The 20,693-nt window shown below is 41.9% G+C and overlaps 1 protein-coding gene across 1 annotated transcript; it reads right to left on the bottom strand.

The window, feature by feature from the left end:
* Positions 1-176: 176 nt before the first annotated feature.
* On the bottom strand, positions 177-14,723 carry fcgbp (Fc gamma binding protein). The gene is made up of 22 exons (XM_085177185.1): positions 14,602-14,723; positions 12,078-13,319; positions 11,613-11,959; positions 10,811-11,378; positions 10,109-10,707; positions 9,451-10,018; positions 8,948-9,213; positions 8,500-8,841; positions 7,619-8,192; positions 7,316-7,515; positions 6,923-7,064; positions 6,456-6,784; positions 5,759-6,338; positions 5,072-5,670; positions 4,123-4,690; positions 3,409-4,007; positions 2,710-3,277; positions 2,410-2,609; positions 1,931-2,311; positions 1,518-1,804; positions 605-654; positions 177-501 (listed from the first exon to the last, which is right to left on the bottom strand). Exons 1-21 carry the CDS (start codon positions 14,645-14,647, stop codon positions 645-647), a joined length of 9,015 nt encoding a protein of 3,004 aa, XP_085033311.1. The 5' UTR covers positions 14,648-14,723; the 3' UTR covers positions 177-501; positions 605-644.
* Between the last annotated feature and the right edge of the window lie 5,970 nt (positions 14,724-20,693).

The raw sequence follows: 20,693 nt of genomic DNA, 5'->3' as shown, positions 1-20,693 counted from the left end.
GGAAGGGCCCCCCTCCCTACTCTAAGAACCTTTAGTACATATATCTTATAATGGCATTAGGTTAGCATTACTTCTATTACATGTGCAAAATGTCATGTTTTTCCAGTTTAATCTGATACAGGTTGCTAGAGCTTCTCTAGAGGAAACACGCGAAGAATCACAAACAACCCACATACTGCAGAGAAAATATCTTTATTTAGTGGTCAGAACAATGTGTTTTGTTTTAATAACAGACACATATTAAAAAGTATTGCAAGACAGGCAAGACAGGAAGGACATAACGGGAAAGGAGATGGAATAATTTCCTCCCCCACTAGATGGAGATATTGGTCAAGAATGAGCTCCATGCCTCTTTCCCCCCTTTCTTTCCCTCTTTTTTTCTAAACCCTGGGTAAACAATAGAAGGCACAATCACCAGGAAGCAACTTAAACTATTCCATGAATCAAGACGAAGTGCTGAAGCAGGTTGAGTAAATCTGTGAACAAGCGAGATTCTTCATCCTGTTTAAGAGGGGGAGAAACATGGACGTGAGCCACTGTGCAGCTGTTTCATTCATGAGCAAGCATCAGTTAATATCTTCGCAGGAACTTTATATTTTATTACCTGTTAACCAGATGCTTTTGTCGGCACAGGACCAGCATCTCTACAGGCCACTGCAATGAAAACAAAAGGGAAAATGAACTTATGAGGAGACTGGAGCAAAGGAAAGTCGTGTCCACTCGGGCTCAGCGGAAATTACGCGTGATGACTTTGTACATGTAATTTGTGTTTTAAAAGAACTGAGGATTAGCATTAGTTCTTATTCGAGTTATTTTCTTGTGTTCTCTATGGACTTGTTGAAAAAAAAAAAGCCAAATAAACGACAACTCTGAATAACTCAAGTCAAGGGAGGAAAGAGACGGACAAAACTCTGCTCTCCAAAGAGGTGACTTAGGGCTAGGACACAAAACTAAACATGAGGGCTCAAATTAATATTGCACCCAGATGAGTCTTAAGTGTCCTTGGATGACAAGCAGTGATTGGATTGCAAGCTTGGTAGCTTTTGATGGCCATGCCTGTCAGCCTTACCTGCTTTTTAATCAGTAATTACCATAGGGGATTCTCTGGCATTTCTTAATTAAATTGGACAAAATGCAATTAAAAACCACACTCTCATTCCCTTAAAAGGGCTCTGTGGAGTCCTTGTTTAGTTCTTGCTGTTAAGAGAATAAGCGGTTGAATGGTCATAGCACCTTCCCATCTCTCGCTGATCTGTACTTGATTATTTCAGTGGTCAAATTAAGTTTGCAGTTTGCATAATACGGGGAAAGATAGCATTTAAGATTAAAAAAATAAACCCTCTAACATGGAGCCAAATAATTAAAAGTTAATATATGGAGCTCTGGATCACTACGAGAGTAAGTAGTGAAGCAAAGGCCGATCCTGTCATAGCACTAAGTGTAGTATTATATCTTCCCCTTTAACCCCCTTATATTTATACACAGGAAATGCTGCAATGTGTCTTTAAAATACTCACCATCTGGAAAAGTCCCCAGCGCTCCAGGAGCCGACAACTACAGACACATCAGTGGTGATTTTTCCATCTGCTGTCGTCATGTCATCTTTGGAATCGTTATTGTAGTTACCACAGGCGCCGCACATTTTACCAGACAGGCTACTGTGAATAATGACGGTGACCTCCTGAGAAATAGAGTAAGTGACCCGCACAGCGGACGCCCTCTCGATGATCAAAGCCCTCTCTGAGATTTGGACAGAGAGTGTGCTTGTCACTTTGCTGGGAAGAGACACTTTCCTGCCATTTACCTGAATGACACAGATAATGGAACATAACTGTTATTATTATGGTATAAAATGTCTATTATTATCTAATATAGTATAAAACTGAGCTCAAACCAATCACATTCAATTTTTGCATAAAAATGTTCTCACCCAGGTCACGTGTTCGCTGTTCACTACCACGATGGTATCGCTGAAGAACACATACACACTGGCAACAGTGGGAGCTGCCCCCTTGTTGCAGACCCTAACGTCCACAACCACACGGAACCACAGCTCAGCGCTCTCGTTACACAGAGACGCCACTTGGAAAGCGCCCTGTGCTCCTATCGCGCCTGACATGCCATCAAAGGAGCTTAGCTGGCCATCACGGCTGACGACGCATTGGCCCTGCTTCAGGTGGCAACCCCTGACCCCGTCTCTGATATCGCAAACTTCCCCGCTGGCACAGGACAGCTTTTCACACTTTACCATACCAGAGGCCTGGCACACACACTTTGACTTGCAGTTGTTGTCCACCAATTCTTGGCCCACCTGGGAAGAAGATGTTAAAAACTCATCATACAGAACTTGTCATAGCTCTATTCAGGTGTTAATTCAGTGACCAGAATATAGGGCTAGTCAGTTTTTACCATCAGATATCTGCCGTTGTACATACACCCACAGTCTTCCAGGACAACACACTGGACACCATTGAAAACGAAGCCATCATCACACTGGCATCCTTCAAAACAGCCCGGAAAACAACCAAACGGGGTAACAAAACTGGCACATGTCCCACTACAGGTGTCGGCACACAGCTCATAGTGACTGTGTGGAGGGCAGGATGCAGCTAGAAGAGAAAACAAGGGCAAAAAATTTGTGCCTGAAATACAGAGCACAGATGAATACATGAGCTAATCTTCAGCTAGAGACTGCTGTGTGTTACTTACGGCAGAAAGAGTTGCTCCTCCACTGCTGGATTTGAACTCCTGCACTCTGGCAGGCCAAAGCGTAAGCCTGCACACTGTTACACAGAGTGTCTTTGTTGCCCCCCACAGCACAAACGTCAAACACACAATCCGACAGATATACTGCTGGGTCAATGACACTGTGGCAGGCTTTGAAAGGCCCATTAGGCGCACTGATGATGCCGCAGGAGTCGGGTTTTCCATACAGGGCAGCTTTGGCCTGCTCACATTCTGGGCACTGTCCTCCACAGCCTCCACACATATACCCAGGTAGGTCCACCGTCCATGCCATCCCAAATTCATCAACGTTTTTGGCTTGTTTGCCACCAGGAAGAATGAAATCATCACCACCCTTCTTGTTGTAGTTTCCACAAAGACCACACATCTTACCCTGGTATGTAGAGGGAACAATCACCTCAACATAATACACAGTGTCATAGAGGACTGTCAGTCCAAAGGCTGTTCGAACAACTATGTTGCGACCTTCCTGGGTTATTTTGAGACGCCCATTCCCCAGGGATAGCGGAAGGTTTAGTAGTTCATCATCCACCTTGAAGATCGAGACAAAAAAAAAGGAAAAAAAGGAGAAGATCAAGACAAAAAAATCATTTTGGGAAAAAAAATGAGAAAAAATACAAGACATATCTACATAAGTATGTTTGATCAAGATAATAAACTCACAAAGACTTTCCAAGGCATTTTCTGCTGGATGTAAATGGCATAACCATAGACTGACACTGCCACTGACTTCGTCACAGCCACCTTTCCATTTCCATACTTCTCATTCCCCTGAGTGATGGTGAACGGCATCAGCTGACCTTTGTCATCATCACAAACCTTGGCCAGTACATAGACACAGGTACCCTGGAAATCAAACCTACGTCCATCAAAGGAAATGTAATGAGGATCACCGGAAGCCACACATTTGCCTTCCCCCTCTGGATAGCAGCCTTTCACTCCATTTACAAGCTTACAGATTTCTCCTGGACGGCACTTGGCCTTTTGACAAGACACAGCTCCATTGTCTCCACAAGTGCATTCCTCTGCGCACTTGTCTTCAGAATAGAAGACGTCTCCTTTTTGGTAGTACTGACCATCATAAGAGCACCCGCAGTCCTTCACAGGCACGCAGGTATCCCCGCTCAGGAGGTAGCCTTCGTCACACTCACAGCCTTCTGAACAATACCTGTGGCAGCTGGTAAGGGGGGTTAAGCTTGCGCAGGTGGCTGGGCAACCCGTGGCACACAGGCTGTAATGACTGTTAGTAGGACAAGCCATAGCTGTGGGATGGAATGAGAAGATGGGAAAGGAAATAAGGTAAAAGGTAAAAGATATTTTGAAACAAGAGACTTAAAAAACAGGCAAAAAAATAAAAAATAAAAAATTCAAACTCACGACAGAAGCTTTCTGCTCTCCAGGAGTAGATGGTGACTCCAATGCTCTGACAGGCAGAGGCATACACTTCCACAGCATCGCACACTGATCCATGGTGCCCTTGATATTGGCAAACGTCGAAAACACAGTCCTCCATGTAAGGAGCTGGGTCCACACGGCTATGGCAATCTTTAAAGGGCCCTGCCTTGTCTGCAATAATGCCACAGTACTTGTTGACTTCATACACTTTCTTCTGGGAGTCTGAACAGGCTTGGCACCACGGCCCTTGGCAGACTGATGAGCAGCCTGGTACAATGGCCACCTGCCAGCTGTCCCCCAGCTGTCTTTCATCAGACGTGGTGTTGCCGTTGGGCATTGTCAGGTCATCCTGAGCTTTGTTATTGTAGTTACCACAGAGGCCGCAGACTGCACCCTGGTAGGTGCTGGGCAGAGTAACGGTCACTGTGCTCTGCCAGTCAAAGGTCACCGTGATACCAGCAGCTGTCTCCACTACAGCTTTCCAGCCGCTGAGGGACACCATCAGCTCGTTATTGTAATTCAGTGGCAACAAAACAAGCTGCCCGTCGAGCTGAAAAGCAGAAAATGAGGGAAGGAGAAGGGAATATTTTTAGGAGCTTATAAATTTAATAATTTTGTGGCCCTTGCTAATCCACTCTAATGTGCAGTTAAATCTTGGTTTAATTAAGTCTGCCAGGATCAAAATTTTAATATGCAATTAAAGACATATGCAGAAGAGCATGAGGGATGTCAGAATTAGTACAATGACAAAAGGCATTATCATCCAACGATTTGAGGCTCAGAGTATCTCTTCTGTTTTTTATTTTCAATAAAGCGACTACATGCTGTGCCCTATTTCCTTTTCTCCTCTAATAGCTGCACAAAATGCATTAGGCATTCAATATTTTATTACATCGCCTATATGCTTCACATTATCTACATCATCACTTACCAAGACTTTGTAAGGGTATTCTCTGCTTATGGTGAGAGTGATGCCATATATGGAAAATTTGACGGTGCTTGTGTAGGACACGGCCTTGCTTCCCCGGTGGTCATTCTGCACAGTCACCTTGAACGGCACCAGCCCAGGCTGCTGAGAGCAAAGCCCTGCTAGCTGATATACACACGTGCCTTGGAAATTATACCTGCGGCCATCAAAAGTGCGGTAGTGCGGGTCACCTGAGGCCGAGCAAGTGGCGTAACTAATGGGTCGGCAGGCGCGCTCTCCATCCACTACAGTACACTGCTCTTTGGCAGAGCAGGAAGCCTCACGGCATGCCACAATGCCCAGGGTCATATCACACTCGCACAGGCGATGGCAAGCTTCATCATCCCAGAACTGCTGTCCTGGTTTGTAGTAGCGACCCTGATATGAGCAACCACATGTTTTTGCAGGTACACAGACGCCGGCGCTGAGGACGTAACCCTTGTCACACACACAGGTCTCCACACAGGTCCCGCTGCAGACCTGTTTTTCTTCAGTGAATGGGCAGGATGGCTGACACGGGCTGGCGCAGTCTTCGTAGTGGCTGTTGCGCTGACAGTTCATCGCTGGTTATGAATTAAATAGAGACAATCAGAAAATAAGAACTACATATTTGATTTGAATCATTAACCGAAGAGTTTTTCAAATACTTACGACAGCCAAATTTTGTTCTCCAGTTCTTGATTATTATTCCTTCGTCACGACACTTATCACTGTAGGAGGCCAGAGCCTGGCACAGCATCTTTTTGTCCCCCTTGTTGTAACACATGTCATACACACAGTTGTTCATGAAGGCCTGGGGGTCCACCTTTTCATGACACGTCTGGAACATGCCGTTGGTCTTGTCCGCAAGAGCCCCACAGAACGCCTCGGTTTTATAGAGCTTAACATCGTCGTTGTCACAGGTAGGGCAGTTTTTCTCACATGTGTCCCAGCAAGGATGTTCCTTGTCCTGTTCAGGTGCTAGCCAGCTCTTGCCCCACTCAATGACTGAGGAAACTGGTTTGCCTGCTGGATTTAGCATTTCATCGAGAACATTAGCGTTGAAGTTGCCGCACAAACCACAGACCAAGCCAAAGTAGCTGCTGGGAAGCTTAATGACAAGGTACCAGTTCCAGTCATAGGAGACAACCAGACCAAAATCTGTCATCACCTCTGCAGTGTTCCCTCTTTGTAACACTGAGACTTTACCATCACCCAAATGTACAGGAAGATTCAGCAGCTCCCCGTCCACCTTTAAACAAAATGCACCAGAACAATGGATACACACATATATACACACACACATATATATATATGTACTGTACACAAGCAAATGTCAAAAGTAAGCAGGCAAGAAACTGAAACTTACCATGACTTGACCAACTTGGTTCTTCTGGATGGTAATCTGGTAATCGTACACAAACACATCTACATTTCTGACGTAGGAAACTGCTGTGTTGCCTCTGTTGTCATTCCTCTCAGTGATCAAAAATGGAACTAGACCATCCAGTTCGCCACATGTCTTAGAGATGATGTACTTGCAGGTCCCCTGGAAGTCATAGTTGTACCCATCAAATGTGTGGTAGTGAGGGTCGCCCCAGGCCCAGCAGGTGCCTGTGTATTTGGGGATGCACGTAGCCTTGCCCTTGTCAACTCGACATGTCTCCTGTGCCCGACACTTGAGATCTTTGCAGGGATCTGCAATGGATAAATAAAGAATAATTTTCAAATAGCTATTTAATTGAACCCTAATTATTCAAGTTACTGTATTTTTTTTCATTAACCAGTAAAGATTTATCAAATGGGTAAATACAAAATACAGTGTTTGTGTCTTGCCTGTGTTGTAACATGCCCTGATTCCGTTCTTGACCATGCATTTGGTGTCTTGAGGACAGGAGTGCTTTTCACAGATGAGGCCTTTTCCTGGATTACATGTGCACTTTCTGTTACAGTCTTCCTCATACACAACATCACCAGGCTGGTGACACAGAACAAGGTTCATTAAACATGGAAAAAAAATACTCATTAGAAACTAGTGAGAAAAGACACACATTATTTCATGCCTAATCAGCAATTTAAACACTAAAAGTTTAAGAGCAAATCAAAAAACAGAAATCAAACATTGAAATGTCCACCACTCTAGAGAAAAAGCATTATTTCTATATCAGTATTTGTTAAAGCCACTTTGACACACAGAAAAACTATATTATTGTAATTCCTCAGTCATACCTTATAAGTTTTTCCATTCTCATAGCATCCACACTCAATCTCTTTAACACAAGTCTGTCCATTGAATAAGAAGCCAGCATCACAGTCACAGCCTTCTGTACAGTTGGAGGGGCACTGAACAATCTCTGTGAGGCCAGCACAGGAGGCAGCGCAGGCTTCAGCACACACTTCGTAGTGACTGTTGATCGGGCATTTCATGGCTGAAATAAAGTATCACAAGAAAAGAGAAATTATTTTAGAGATGAAGCCAAAATGGTATTAAAAGGGTATAATAAAGATGAATTTGTGAACTTCATGACTTACGACAGAAGGAAGGCGTTCTCCAGTTTTTGACATCGGCTCCTACAATGTGACAGTTAAAGGCGTAGGCTGCTACGCTGTCACAAAGCACCTTTCCATCACCATTGGAAGCACACAAATCAAACACACAGTCAGCAAAATATGGCTGAGGGTCCAAGATGCTATGGCAAACTGCAAAAGGCCCGTTGGGATTGGTCATAATACCACAGTAGGCGGACTTTGAAAACACTGCCTTGAGAGCTGGGTCACATTCAGGACAAGAATTCCCTTCACAGCCATTTTCACACACAACATTGGGAATGGTGACCTTCCATGACTTTCCAAACTCATTCACGTTATTGGTAAGCTTACGATTGGGCATCTCGAAGTCATCGTTTCTGTCCCCGTTGTAGTTGCCGCACAGGCCACAGACCTTACCACGATAATTACCAGGTACTGTGACTGTCACTTGATAGACCAGATCATAAGTGACAAGGAGCCCAAAATTGGTTGCAATAACATAACGATTGCCTTCTTGATAAACTAGAATGGCTCCATCATTTAGATTCATAGGAAGGTAGCTCAACACGCCATTTACCTAAAAGAAAGACATCTGTGTTAGTGCAAGAAATAACTCCACATTAACGTGTCTGTGAAGGTTCTCAGTCATGCAGGTCATTGTAGTCAAAGGAGCTTGCAAAGAAAAGCATCTGGACTTCTTTAAGTTACTTGAAGACGTTTCACCTCTCATCCGAGAAGCTTCTTGGATGAGAGGTGAAACGTCTTCAAGTAACTTAAAGAAGTCCAGATGCTTTTCTTTGCAAGCTCCTTTGACTCCACATCAACATTTGTATCTACATAAAAGAAGTAATTACAAATTTCTTTAAAGTAGGCCAACTACTCACCAGGACTCCAAACATATTGTTCCTCATGATGAGAGTGAAGCCGTAGACTTCCACGGCAACCAGCTTGGTTACAGACACCACCTTTCTGTTCATAACCCTGTCCCACTGCTGATTTTCTACCTGAACGGAAAAGTCCACCAAGTGGGTACCTTCCAGTCCACAACTCTTGGACAGTGTATAAGTGCAGGTCCCCTGGAAATCAAATTTTTTACCATCAAAAGTGAGGTAATGGGGGTCACCAGCAGCTTGGCATACACCCTTGCCAACAGGGTGGCATTTTTGGACACCATTCTCTATTTTACACTTCTCATTAGGGCCACATGTGAACTTCTTGCACTCAACCTAGGAAACAAAAAAAACAAAAAAAAACAAAAAAATCCAACCAGGTCAGTAAAAAGCCTCATCTAAATGATTAATCTTTACTTTTCCCTCCTCTAGTTTCCTTTACCTCTCCTCCTTTTTTGCAATTGCACTCCTCCTCACATTGCCCATTGGGATAAAACACTTCTCCAGTTCGGTAGTAGCGGTTATTGTAAACGCAGCCGCACTCCAATAAGGAAACACATGCATCTCCGCTAAGGATGTAACCATCATCACAGGAACAGCCCTCCACACACTGAGCTTGACAGCCTTTAGGAGGAGTCAGACTTTGGCAAGTCGCAGGACAGGCGATTGCACAAATTTCATAGTGGGTGTTGGTGGGACATTGCATCGCTGTATACAAGGGACATAAAAGAGCCAATTCAATTTAGAGCACAGAAGTAGGCAGCCTTTAGAAAAGGTACATAAAACCAGAGGAAAAAGAAGAAAAATTCACTGAAGTGTGTAACATAAAAAACAAGACATACACTGTTTATTCTACCTTTTCCTTTTTTCCAATTCATGAAAAATATACTTATTAATTAATTCTTTTTCAATGGAAATTATCTATAAAATGAAAGCATTTCTCACCACAGAAGTGAACCGTTCTCCAGTTGTACACATTGGCCCCTGCAGCCTGACAGGCAGACGTGTATGCTGTAATAGCCTTACACAGGACGTCCTTCCTGCCCTTATATAAGCACACATCATAAACACAGTCTTCAAAAAAGCTAGCTGGATCGACTTTGGCGTGGCAGTCGCGGAATGGCCCTTTTGCATCTTTTATCACACCACAGAAATCATCTTTTTCATACTGAACTTTCTGATTAATGTCGCAGTCAGGACAGACCCCTTTACAGCCTTCGACACAACCCGGGATCTCAGCCACTCGCCAGCTGGTACCGAAATCTGCTGGCGAAACGGGTGTTTTACCATTTTTCGGGATCAGGTCATCCTCAGGTTTGCCGTTGTAGTTGCCACAGAGGCCACAAACGGCACCCATGTAGTTGCTTGGCAGTGTTACAAACACAGCACTGTCCCAGTTAAAGGAAACTTTCAGGCCAAAATCAGTTGTGACGACTGCATACCAGCCACTCTTGTAAACAGATATCTTTCCCTCCACCAGGGTGATAGGCAGATTGACCAGCTCGTTATTCACCTGAAGCCAAATGAAACATTCAGTTTGGTGAAAATAGGACCACAATTCACAGAATTAACATTGTCATATTAAACACTAGGTACTTCTTACCATAAGCTGGCCTTTGTGTGTCTTAGTAATGATAATGCTGAAGGAGTACACCTTGATCTCTACTAACCCGGTGTAGGCGACCACCTTGCTGCCCCGGTGATCATTCTGCACTAGGATTTCAAATGGCACTAACTCTGGGTCCTTGGAACAGACTGCAACAAGCTGGTAGACACATGTGCCCTGGAAGTTAAATTTCTTCTTGTCAAAGGTCATATAATGGGGATCACCAGTGGCCTGGCAGGTGCTGAAAGACACTGCTTGGCACTTTCTTATGCCATCAACCACTTTGCACTCCTCCCCGGTCCTGCAGCCCTTTTCCTCGCACTGAACCTGTCTGCTTCCAGCAACACATTTACACCATCGCTTGCAGCCTTGGTCAGCCCAGAACGCCTCTCCGGGAGGAATATATCGACCCTCATAGGTACAGCCACACTGAGCAGCAGGAACACACTTATCTCCGCTTAAAACAAAGCCTGCTTTACAGGTACAGGTCTCCACACAAGGGCGTTTGCATTTGGAGGAAGCATTTGGGTCCGAACATGTGTTAGGACAGGCACTGCCACAGAGCTCATATTGGCTGTTTGCTGGACATTTGGCAGCTTTAGTGAGAAAAAAAAAAGAATAATGTAATTAGTAATTCTAACAGTTAATGAAAAATAAATGTCTCTTAATTAAATTGTTAACTTAGTTAACATTACTCACGACATTGTGCCTTCTTCCTCCACTCTTGAACCTCTTCCCCAGCAATCTGACAAGCTTCAGCATAAGCCTCCACTGCACTGCAGAGGAAATGTCGCAGACCACCTCCCATGCATAAATCATATTTACAGTCCTCTATGTATGGTAGTGGGTCAATGATTTTATGACATTTGCTAAATAGGTCAAGTGCAATGATGCCACAAAACAAGTCACTCTCCCATGTTTTCATCAGGCTGCTTTCACAGTTATCCAACCCATCTGTACAGTCATCTCTGCACTGAGCTTCCCCAAGCCCTGGCACCTTCCAGCTCTTACCAAAGGCCAGAGCTCCACCTGCCTGTGCGCCAGAGGGTGTGGTGAAGTCGTCACTGGGATTTCCATTGAAGTTACCGCACAGTCCACAAGTCTTACCAGCATAACTGCTGCACAAAGTGACCACAAGCCGTTGTTCCCAATCATAACGGACTGTCAGACCAAAATCGGCCTCAATGAGCACAGAGCTTCCGCTCTTATACATTCTCAGTTTGTCATTATTCAAGGTTACTGGCAAACTCCACAGAATATTGTCAATCTGCCCAAATGAAAGATGAAAAGAATTATTTACTACACTGCATTTTGATAAATATTATTTTGAAATAAATAAATAATAACAATAACAATAACAATAACAATAACAATAACAATAACAATAACAATAATAATAATAATAATAATAATAATAATAACAATAATAATAAATAATTAAAGACAAGTCAGGATGTAAAAATTAAACAGCTTTTAGGCAGTAATAAATTGGAAGGCTTACCCTCACACGCCCAGTCTCGGACCGAACTACTGTGATGGTAACATCAAACACCTTCACTGTGACCATGGCAACATAGGATACCTTGAGATTTCCTCTGTGCTCATTCTGGGCGAGGATCTCAAATGCTGGGAGTCTATCACCCTTGTCACAGGTTTTAGAAATGACATATGTGCAGGTACCCATGAAGTTAAAGTGTCGTCCATCAAAAGTGCGGTAGTGAGGATCTCCTATTGCCCAGCATGTTCCAGGATTTTTTTTAACTGGAACACAGGACGGACGGCCATCCTTCATCTCACACACCTCATTGACCCTGCAGGTGATGCTGCTGCAGGACAGAGATGCACTTCCTGTTAAAAAAAACCCCAAAAAACAATAATTACTCACATCAGTCTGCTTAATAAATGTGAAATATTACTGGTGAAGGAGTGGAGGGAATGCTAAACATCAATACTGTGTGCTGCTTACCGGGCTGCACGCACTGTCCTAGGGACCCATAACCGTTCATCTGACTGAATCCTATACTGTAGAGACCAAAAGCCGAACCTGAGCTGGACAGGGTGTGTTTGTTGTTGGTAGGGCTTTGATTGTAGGATATTTCTGCCCAAGAGAACTCTGATCCTTCAATCTTTTTCCACTGGACATCACGAGGCAGCTCTGTATTATCCCAACGGAGTGTTGCTGCTGCACTGGTTTGTGCTACAACTAAAGCTTTGTTTTCAAACCCAGCTAGAGCCTCAAATGAGTAGGACAAGCAGAAACGGTCCGTGGATATTATATTCGTCAAGAAAGGGTCGTAGTACAGTAACCAGCTATGTTCCACACCATTGAAGAGCAATAGGACCTGGATGCCATGATCAGCCTGAATGGACAGTGCGTCAGGATTGTGGTACTGGATCTCTATTGTCTGTCCTGTGCTCAAACTCAAATCATCTTTACGTTGGCCATTTTGGACAGTGACACTTGTGTTCTGGGAGGCCTGAAGGTAGACACTATCAAAATTCTTCTGGAAACTCAGGGGAGGCATGACGAAGCTTGTTCCCCAGCTGCTTACTGGCAGTAGATGCTCATAAACATGGTTGCATTTTGCGAATCTCCAGGTACAAGTGTGACCAGTGAAAACGGCAACAGGGTGTTTGGAGGAAACTCTGGTGCCTGAAAGTTCATATGAACTCTGAAGCTGGACACTCTCATATGGCTTGAGGTTTAATACCATTTTGCTGTTTTGATCGTAGACACGGTTCTCGAACTTGATTGCCCCTTGTGGGAAGATCTCAACTTCTTGGGCCTCTTTTCCATTTGTCACAGAGAACTCTTTAAAGGTTGCATAGGGGGTTCCAGGAGGTGTAAAGATGAAATATTCTGTACCCCATTCACTGACTGGATAGATCACAGATGTATCTGCTGTGTACAGCTTGTAGTTGAAGGAGGTTACAGTCACATCTGCGGAGGCTTCAATACGCACTGTATTGGAAGACTTCGTGCTACCATACATTTCAACGCCATTGGGGAGACTGATGGTAACCACCTCTCCAGCCTTTAAAGTTTTTTCTTGCTTGAAGCTTAAGGGAGGTACTTGCACTGTCACTTTAGTATTTGCCTGAATAGCAGTGATGTGGAGTTCATATTGGGGAGTGTCATAGTGCTGAAGATAATTTTGTAGGAAGGAAAGGGCAAACTCCCTCCCTGCCCATCCAGCGCTAGATGGACCTGGGAGAAGGTGAGAGAGCAGGAAAACAGCAAAAAACACAGAGTAAGAGCTTTTCACATTCTCAGAAATGAAAAAGGCAGGCATCATCTTGTGCATGATGAAAATATGTCATAAAAGCATCAGGAAATTAATGAGACAGTTTTTGCCAAAGCCGTCAAAGGATTCTCAGGCTGGCAATACAAAAACACGGCTTGAGAGTTCTTGGATAGCATACACATTACAAAGAAACAATATGACACCAAAGAGAGAGTCGCTGAAAAATGCCTTAATTTCAAAGTTACAAAGGCTGGGATGAATGCTACTCTATAATGAATGGATAGCTTCTTTCCTTGATAACAATTGTCAGAGATTTAGACGAAGGAATAGTCACTTGACTGCTTCTCTGGAGCACTCAATAAGTCACTTGCGCAGACAATATAATTGCATAATGGAAATATTATCAATATCTGCGCTTTTGCTGTGAAAAGACCACATTCTGGGCTCAGTCAGGGCCTGAGGGATTTAGATTACACTCCTGTTTCATCCATTCAGTTTTAATAGTGCCAACTCAATAGCAGCTAAAGGTAAATGCTATTCCCAACAAAAGCAAATTTCAATTTAGATGGCTATCCTTTATGTGCCGCACTCTCAAATTCTTTACCTGTTTAACATTCTGCCTCATTCACACAAACACCTAGTGTGGTTACACAACAATGCTTTCAAATCATGAGACTGGAATCTTGGATAAATTGCTTCAAATTGAGCAGTTTCATTCTGCAAGGTTTGTGTGGTTTGTATCCTGAGATTCTTAGTTTTTATCCATTTTTACGATGTAATTAATTTTAGGCGACTGGAATTAACACACAAAAAGAATATATAAGAATATATATATAGTTTTCTATATATGAACAATTGAGTGAATTGATTCTTTGCAAGAACTGAACTGATTTCCTGCTTTTAGAGTAATATTTGAGCTGGCACAATGGACTTCTTTGAGAAGTTGAAAATTAATCAAGCATTCAACCACTAAAAATATTTTTTCTGTTCAGGAAAACAACTAAACTATAATTAGTAACTGTAATTTGGCATCATAGTAAAAAAATAAATAAATAAAAAAATCACATGTTTTAACATTTTTTCAGCTGTTTTGTAAGATAGTACATTTGAAAATTCATGGACAACAACAACTATATTTTAGAATTAAAAATATAATTTAAATCTACGTGGACACACATCTCGAATTGAGTTGAAGAAAAGAACAAATATATCCAAGCAAAATAAAGAATGACCAAATATACTTACAGCTGAGTAAAGCTGCCAAAGCGCAAAGTATCAACAGGGCTCCCATGGCTGAAGGAAAGAAATTCTTGTTTTAATTGCTGAAAGTTTTCTGAGTTATATTATTTAACTGGCCTGAATCTTAAAGAGCCCAATGCTTACCTGCTTGGAGCTATGCGTGGGATGATAGGTCTTTCACCTCCTTCTTTTTATAGCCTAACGGGCAAAAGCAACAACCAATAAAAAAACACGAAATGTCCACAACTCTATCAAAACAATACCCTTCCTCTAAAACAAATTTAGGCAGAACTTGGTACTGACTTGCTGTTTGTTAATATGGGTGTGACGTCTAATACAAACTATAGGCCCATGTATGGAATGAATCATTTATATTTTACTGTGTGAGCACACTTTGGTATCTGTCAAGAATTCTTAGATTTTTTTTAATGGTCTCTGATAAACTTTTGTTAAAAAAGAAAGAAAGAAAGAAAAAAAAGTTGGTTTTTTTTTAAGTAACTCTTGTTCTCATTTTCTCTTACATAAATAATAAAACATAAAGCTTGACCCCATTTTACCAGTTTTCATCAAAATAAAATCTAGTGACACTCAATATCTAAACACTGAGAGATATAGGCTAATTTTATTATTAGCTGATATCCAGTTGTATATTCTGGTGTAACCAAACAATATAATCTGTTTTAGATTAGGAAAGGCACGAACCTGATAAGGCCAAAATCACTGCTTACCTTCAAAGTTACTCAGATCTCTTGAGAAGACATCCATGATTCTGGTTTGATAATAGAACAACTTTGAACAATTCAAAAGTACAGACAGTGTTTATATACTATTTTTTTATTTTAATGTTGATTTCTGATGTTACAGTTGCTTTCTTATTTTTTACTCAGTTTATGTCTATAACAATGATCATAATCATCATCACAATGGCCAGAACATACAGTGCAGTAACTGCCAATGATTCTTTCACATTGCTGTGGAGGAACTTTGTCCCACTGCTATCTGCTAAACTGTTGAAATCCAGCCGTATGGGAGCATTTTCAAGCATTAACTGACAAAGCATTGTGATAGGATTTCAGTCCGGACTTTGACTGGGCCACTCCAAAACCTACATTTTATTTTTTTCAGAAGTGGACTGGCTTTTGTTTCAGATCAATGTCCTGCTACATAGCCCAAGAGTGCTTCAAGGCACTAAATAAAGACTGGACACTACTTCAGGATTTTCTCATAGACTACAGAGTTCATAGTTCCATCAGTTACGACAAAGCACCCAGATCCTGAAGAAGCAAAGTAGCCCCAGAACATCCATATTACTAACACAGTTTTTATGAATTGCTGTGTTAGTTTTACATCAGATATAACAGGACTTAAACCTGCTGAAAAGTTCAGTGTTTGTCTCATCAATCCAAAGAATATTGTTCTAAAAGTCTTGTGGATCATCAAGATTTTTTGGGGGGACAAATGTAAGATAATAGCTCTAACAGTGGTTCACTGGACTCTCAAAGCCTTATAAATGGCCTTGCAACCCTTGATACATGTCAGTGACTTTGTTTTTTTTTCCAGTTCATAGGATAATGTGTCCCTTTTTGAGCTCTTTTAACCTACTTCACTTTGTCAAACAGGCTCTATTTAAATGATTTATTGATTTCACATATCTGGCGGTGTCAAGAGATTTATTCTAAAGACACTTCTTCAGCTAAGAATCTAAAGGTAGAAACACACAGACGCTGCAGTTTTTACTTGCAAGGGCATGATCACAGAACGCTCACACCAGAGTGGGGGCCCTGTGATGTGCGCTTTGTTCCTGCACTTGCCTTTATTTATATACAAAAGTAATACAACAGTGAATATGTCTATTCATTAACAGAGGAATGTTAGTATATAGGGAGTGAAGATAAAAGTGGTTCAGGTGTATGTGTGTGTGTTATTCTGAAGGACGTGGCCCCTCTTCTTGAAGATAAGAGCATCCAGCTCCCCTCTTCCTGGCAGGAGTGAAATGATAACAGCTTGCTCAGCTATTATCACTGTGAGAAAGAATTTATAAAGCAAGTCTTGATTCCAACAACAGTCTAAGTCATAAAAGGGTCATCATGCAGTATTCTATAATATGCAAACTTATATCACTAAAAGATTATACTGACTACTAAGTACAATTTTATATTGACAGGCGGTAATAGGTGTGGCTAGCGCAAATTTTACAATTACTTTTTCGCACAGGGCCATATAGGTTTGGATAGCTTTTTTTTTTACATTATTAAATAAAGTCAACATTTAAAAACTGCATTTTCAACTAACATCAAAATTTGTTTTTATAAAATGTGACAAACCAAACAAAAAACAGATCATGGGCAAATACTGTTTTTTGCGGCACTGTATTTTTTGTTAAGATAAGCAGCTAAGAACACTTTTTTCCCCTCTTGTTCTTCATTTCTCAAATGAGACGTTCTGACCATGTCCAAACTGCTTCTGTCCACGACACCGTAGACTTTAAGGAAGTTTCTCATGAATGATGTGTTCTTTGTAAAGCTTGCAGATTGGGTGGATGATCCCATGGAACTGAGTCAACAATTATTAAACTAACATTACCGTAATATGGATATAGCTGGGCGAAATGGGAGGTTTCTGTTGGTTTTGTGTGTCACTCAAAGAATAACAGTGGGCAGTGAAGGGTGCAACAATCATATGTGATAGAGCAAAAGTAAATATAACTCAGAGCTCAAAAGTGTACAGTAGAGTTTGTTTTAAAAAAAATCTAATACTCAAATATTTAATTGGTGATCAGGAGGTCTTGGGCAGGGTCAGAGAAAGCCTTGTTTCATTATTATAGACATATTGTTGGACTGGGTATAGGTGCACCCTCATTGTTTTTTCTGTTTTAACACTACTGACAGGTCCTAGTTTTTTGATAAATGTCTCGGGGTTCAACTGGTAACAGTAATTCCAATATTGTGTCAATATTAGATTATGGCAGACTACAAAGACATTCAGTGCATATGGCATCCAGTTTTGCTGCTATAAAAATGTTATTATGCTATTATATTAAGTAGGTAATATGATATGATTGTCGTGGAAAACAAAACATACCAGGCTGGAAGAATGCCATTTAGGGTGTCTGTGAAGGTTCTCAATGGTCCAGGTCATCCGTGGTTATGTAGCTTGGAAAGAAAAGCGTCTGGATTTCTTTAAGTTGCTTAAAGACGTTTCACCTCTCATCCGAGAAGCTTCTTCGGTTCTAAGTTCAAATGGTGGAGAGTCCCAGATTTAAGCCCTGTAGGAGTGTCCCCTAAGAAGGACATAGACCCCTATTGATCCTCTACCTAATCACACGAGCCAAGGTGTGAAAACATATGAAGGTCACATTCAGCCAAGGTTTCAGGTGAACTCATTGTGAAACCTGGCCCCAGCCTATCATGCAATTTCCTGAGGTCAAATGGCCAGGATGTGAGTGGGTGTTAAGGCATCTGGGAAGGGTTCTCAAAACTGGATTATAGACGGCAGACAGTTGGTGTCTTAAGCCAACACCTCTGTTCAAAGATGGTTGTTCACAGTGGACATAGATGGCTTCTTTCACTTCTCTTTCAAACCATCTGTCCTCTCTGTCCAAAATGTGAACATTGGCCTCCACAAAAGAGTGACCTTTGTCCGTTAGATGCAGATAGACTGCCGAGTCTTGTTCCGCCAAGGTGACTCTTCTATGTTGTGCCATGCGTTTACAAAGTGGCTCTTTAGTCTCTCTTCAATGTACAGGTCTAAGCATTCCTCATTACGCTGTACAGCATATACTACATTGTTAAGTTTGTGTTTAGGAATTCTGTCTTTGGGATGAACCAGTATTTGTCTGAGTGTGTGAGTGTGTGGCTGGGTCTGAAGTACACTGGGATGTTGTGCTTGGAGAAGAATCTCCTGAGTTTTTCTGATAAACCGGCTACATAGGGGATGACAATGTTGTTGCGTTTGTCTTTCTGATCCTCCCTAGTTGGTGTCTGATCTCCACCATTTGACCTTAGAACTGAAGAAGCTTCTTGGATGAGAGGTCAAACGTCTTCAAGCAACTTAAAGAAGTCCAGATATTTAGGGTATGTTTACTAATGTCAAATGTCAAAACATGTTTCACCATTGAAAGGTCAAATATGTTTAGCAGCTAGGATAACAGAAAGTATTGCTGTTGTTTTGACTTTTTGTTTTGCTATGACTATTTGCATATTACCATACCAGCACTGACTATAACAACTACTATCCAGAGATGGGCAGGTTTCCTACAACAACCATGCAGTCACGAAACTTTACTGGTGTGCAGCCATGATTGGAATAAGAATCTTGTTTGAAGATGGGTGTGGTCTGAGTCTTGGGACAATTGATTGCAGAATATCAACATGTGGATGGACGCTGAAGCCGGCATGTGTTCCCAACACAGAATAAAAGTTAGTTCGCTGATATCAAAATCCCCCCAAATAAGACTCTGTATAGGTATGGAGCAATACGTGTACAGTGCCCTAATTTCAGGTGGCTGTGGCTCAGGTGGTAGTGTGGGTTGTCTACTAATTGGAAGGTTGGTGGATCAATTCCATCCTATAGTCTATCTGTTAAAGTATCCATGGGAAAGATATTGAACCCTGAGTCTCCCCCGATGCATCCAGGTGTGTGTGTGAGTGATTAGATCAGTGAGAATTATAGTAGAAAGTCCTTTGAGGGTTCAAACTGAGTTGAATTATTTCATGTAAATACCAGTCAATTTTACCGTTGTGTGACTAATTGACCATCCATGCAAGACAATTTAAAACAATGGCAAAACTTTTAGAGAGATTCACTCCACACGGAGCTCCTGTGAGGGGCATCAGATTTCAGTTAAATGAGACAATATTCACAGTAATATGTTTTAACTTTAAAATGATGGTTTACAATTTAAAAAGCATCTTTGTTCAGTGAAAAACCTTACCACAGTTTTAGAAATAATCTCATTCTATACTAACAAGCCTGTAAATACATACAGCAACACATGTTTTCTGTACCATTGCTTTAAAAAAGTCCCTGTTTCTGCCAATCCAGCCAAACCACCATGTACCTGAGTTTTTAGAATCAAAAATGTGACATAACGATCTGCAAAAGTCTTTATAAAAGGCACCACAGTTTCATCTGTATTCCTGTGGCATGGCCGGCCATACATGCGTCCAGTGCGGAGGTAATTTGACGCGCCACAGCACAAACGGCCCTGATGCACATAATAGTGTAAACATCACGCTCCACGCCACTGTTACAACGATGTTGCAATTCAGAACTACTCACCAACAGGATATCACATACTGTGCTGTCATGCTGTGACACGTTGTATTCATCTTATCCTCCCCCACAAATGTCATTTCAGTTCTGTCCAGGATATACTGCCTCGCTGCGGGAACTCTCAAATCCTTCAGCAAGATGACCATTTCTCAGCTGAAAGTCATCACATCTGTTTCCACACAAGAGGCCTGACACTGAGATGGTTAACTTGAGATACTGGGTGGACGACAAGTCAATTTTGACCTCAAATAGTGTGAAAAATATCAGCCTGCAGCTAAACATATAGTGTAATTTATATCCTCCATTGTCAAATGGCAGACTGTGTTCCTCTCTGTTTGTTGGAAAGCAGAGAGATCAGTTCATGCTTGCATTCTTAATTCATAAACACTGTTTTACTTATTGTATTATCCTGAGTCACGGCCAATAGAAACCTAAAGTGAAATTAAGAAAAATATTACTGTGTTTATTGTGAAAATGTCATTGTGATCCTTTTTAAAAGGACAGAAAGAAGAACGAACTGACAGTACAGAGGTACAAACTCTACCATAAAATAGAAATACACCAGCGACAATGGTGAAATCAAAGACATGTAACACTCGGCACACCCATTCCTTGAATCACTATCTGTGGGGCCTGTAGACCACGCCTCTGCTAGAGTTACACTATAGGCAGCTTTTCTGAGAGTAGAAGTGGCCACAAAGGTCCTTTTGCCCCTAGTGTATTTCAGAAACACGTACACATTGGCCATCACTGTGGGCGTAGCCACGTTTAACACAGGCAGCCCTTCTTGCTTCTCCAGCTGCAGTTTGCTGGAGAGGAAAGGC

Source organism: Neolamprologus multifasciatus, chromosome 11 (assembly GCF_963576455.1).
Source record: "Neolamprologus multifasciatus chromosome 11, fNeoMul1.2, whole genome shotgun sequence".
In the NCBI taxonomy this organism is placed as follows: Eukaryota; Metazoa; Chordata; class Actinopteri; order Cichliformes; family Cichlidae; genus Neolamprologus; species Neolamprologus multifasciatus.
The sequence above is the reverse complement of the archived record's forward strand: the minus strand, read 5'-3'. Positions and strand labels throughout refer to the sequence as shown.

What these genes read in the sequence shown, in the direction of transcription:
- fcgbp (XM_085177185.1), bottom strand. Translation starts at nt 14,647, where the DNA reads ATGGGAGCCCTGTTGATACTTTGCGCTTTGGCAGCTTTACTCAGCT. An exon ending in ACAATATGTTTGGAGTCCTG is followed by an intron (nt 8,193 to 8,499) that starts GTGAGTAGTTGG and finishes TCTTTCTTTTAG; the next exon opens with GTAAATGGCGTGTTGAGCTA. An exon ending in GAGGAGCAACTCTTTCTGCC is followed by an intron (nt 2,610 to 2,709) that starts GTAAGTAACACA and finishes TTTCTCTTCTAG; the next exon opens with CTGCATCCTGCCCTCCACAC.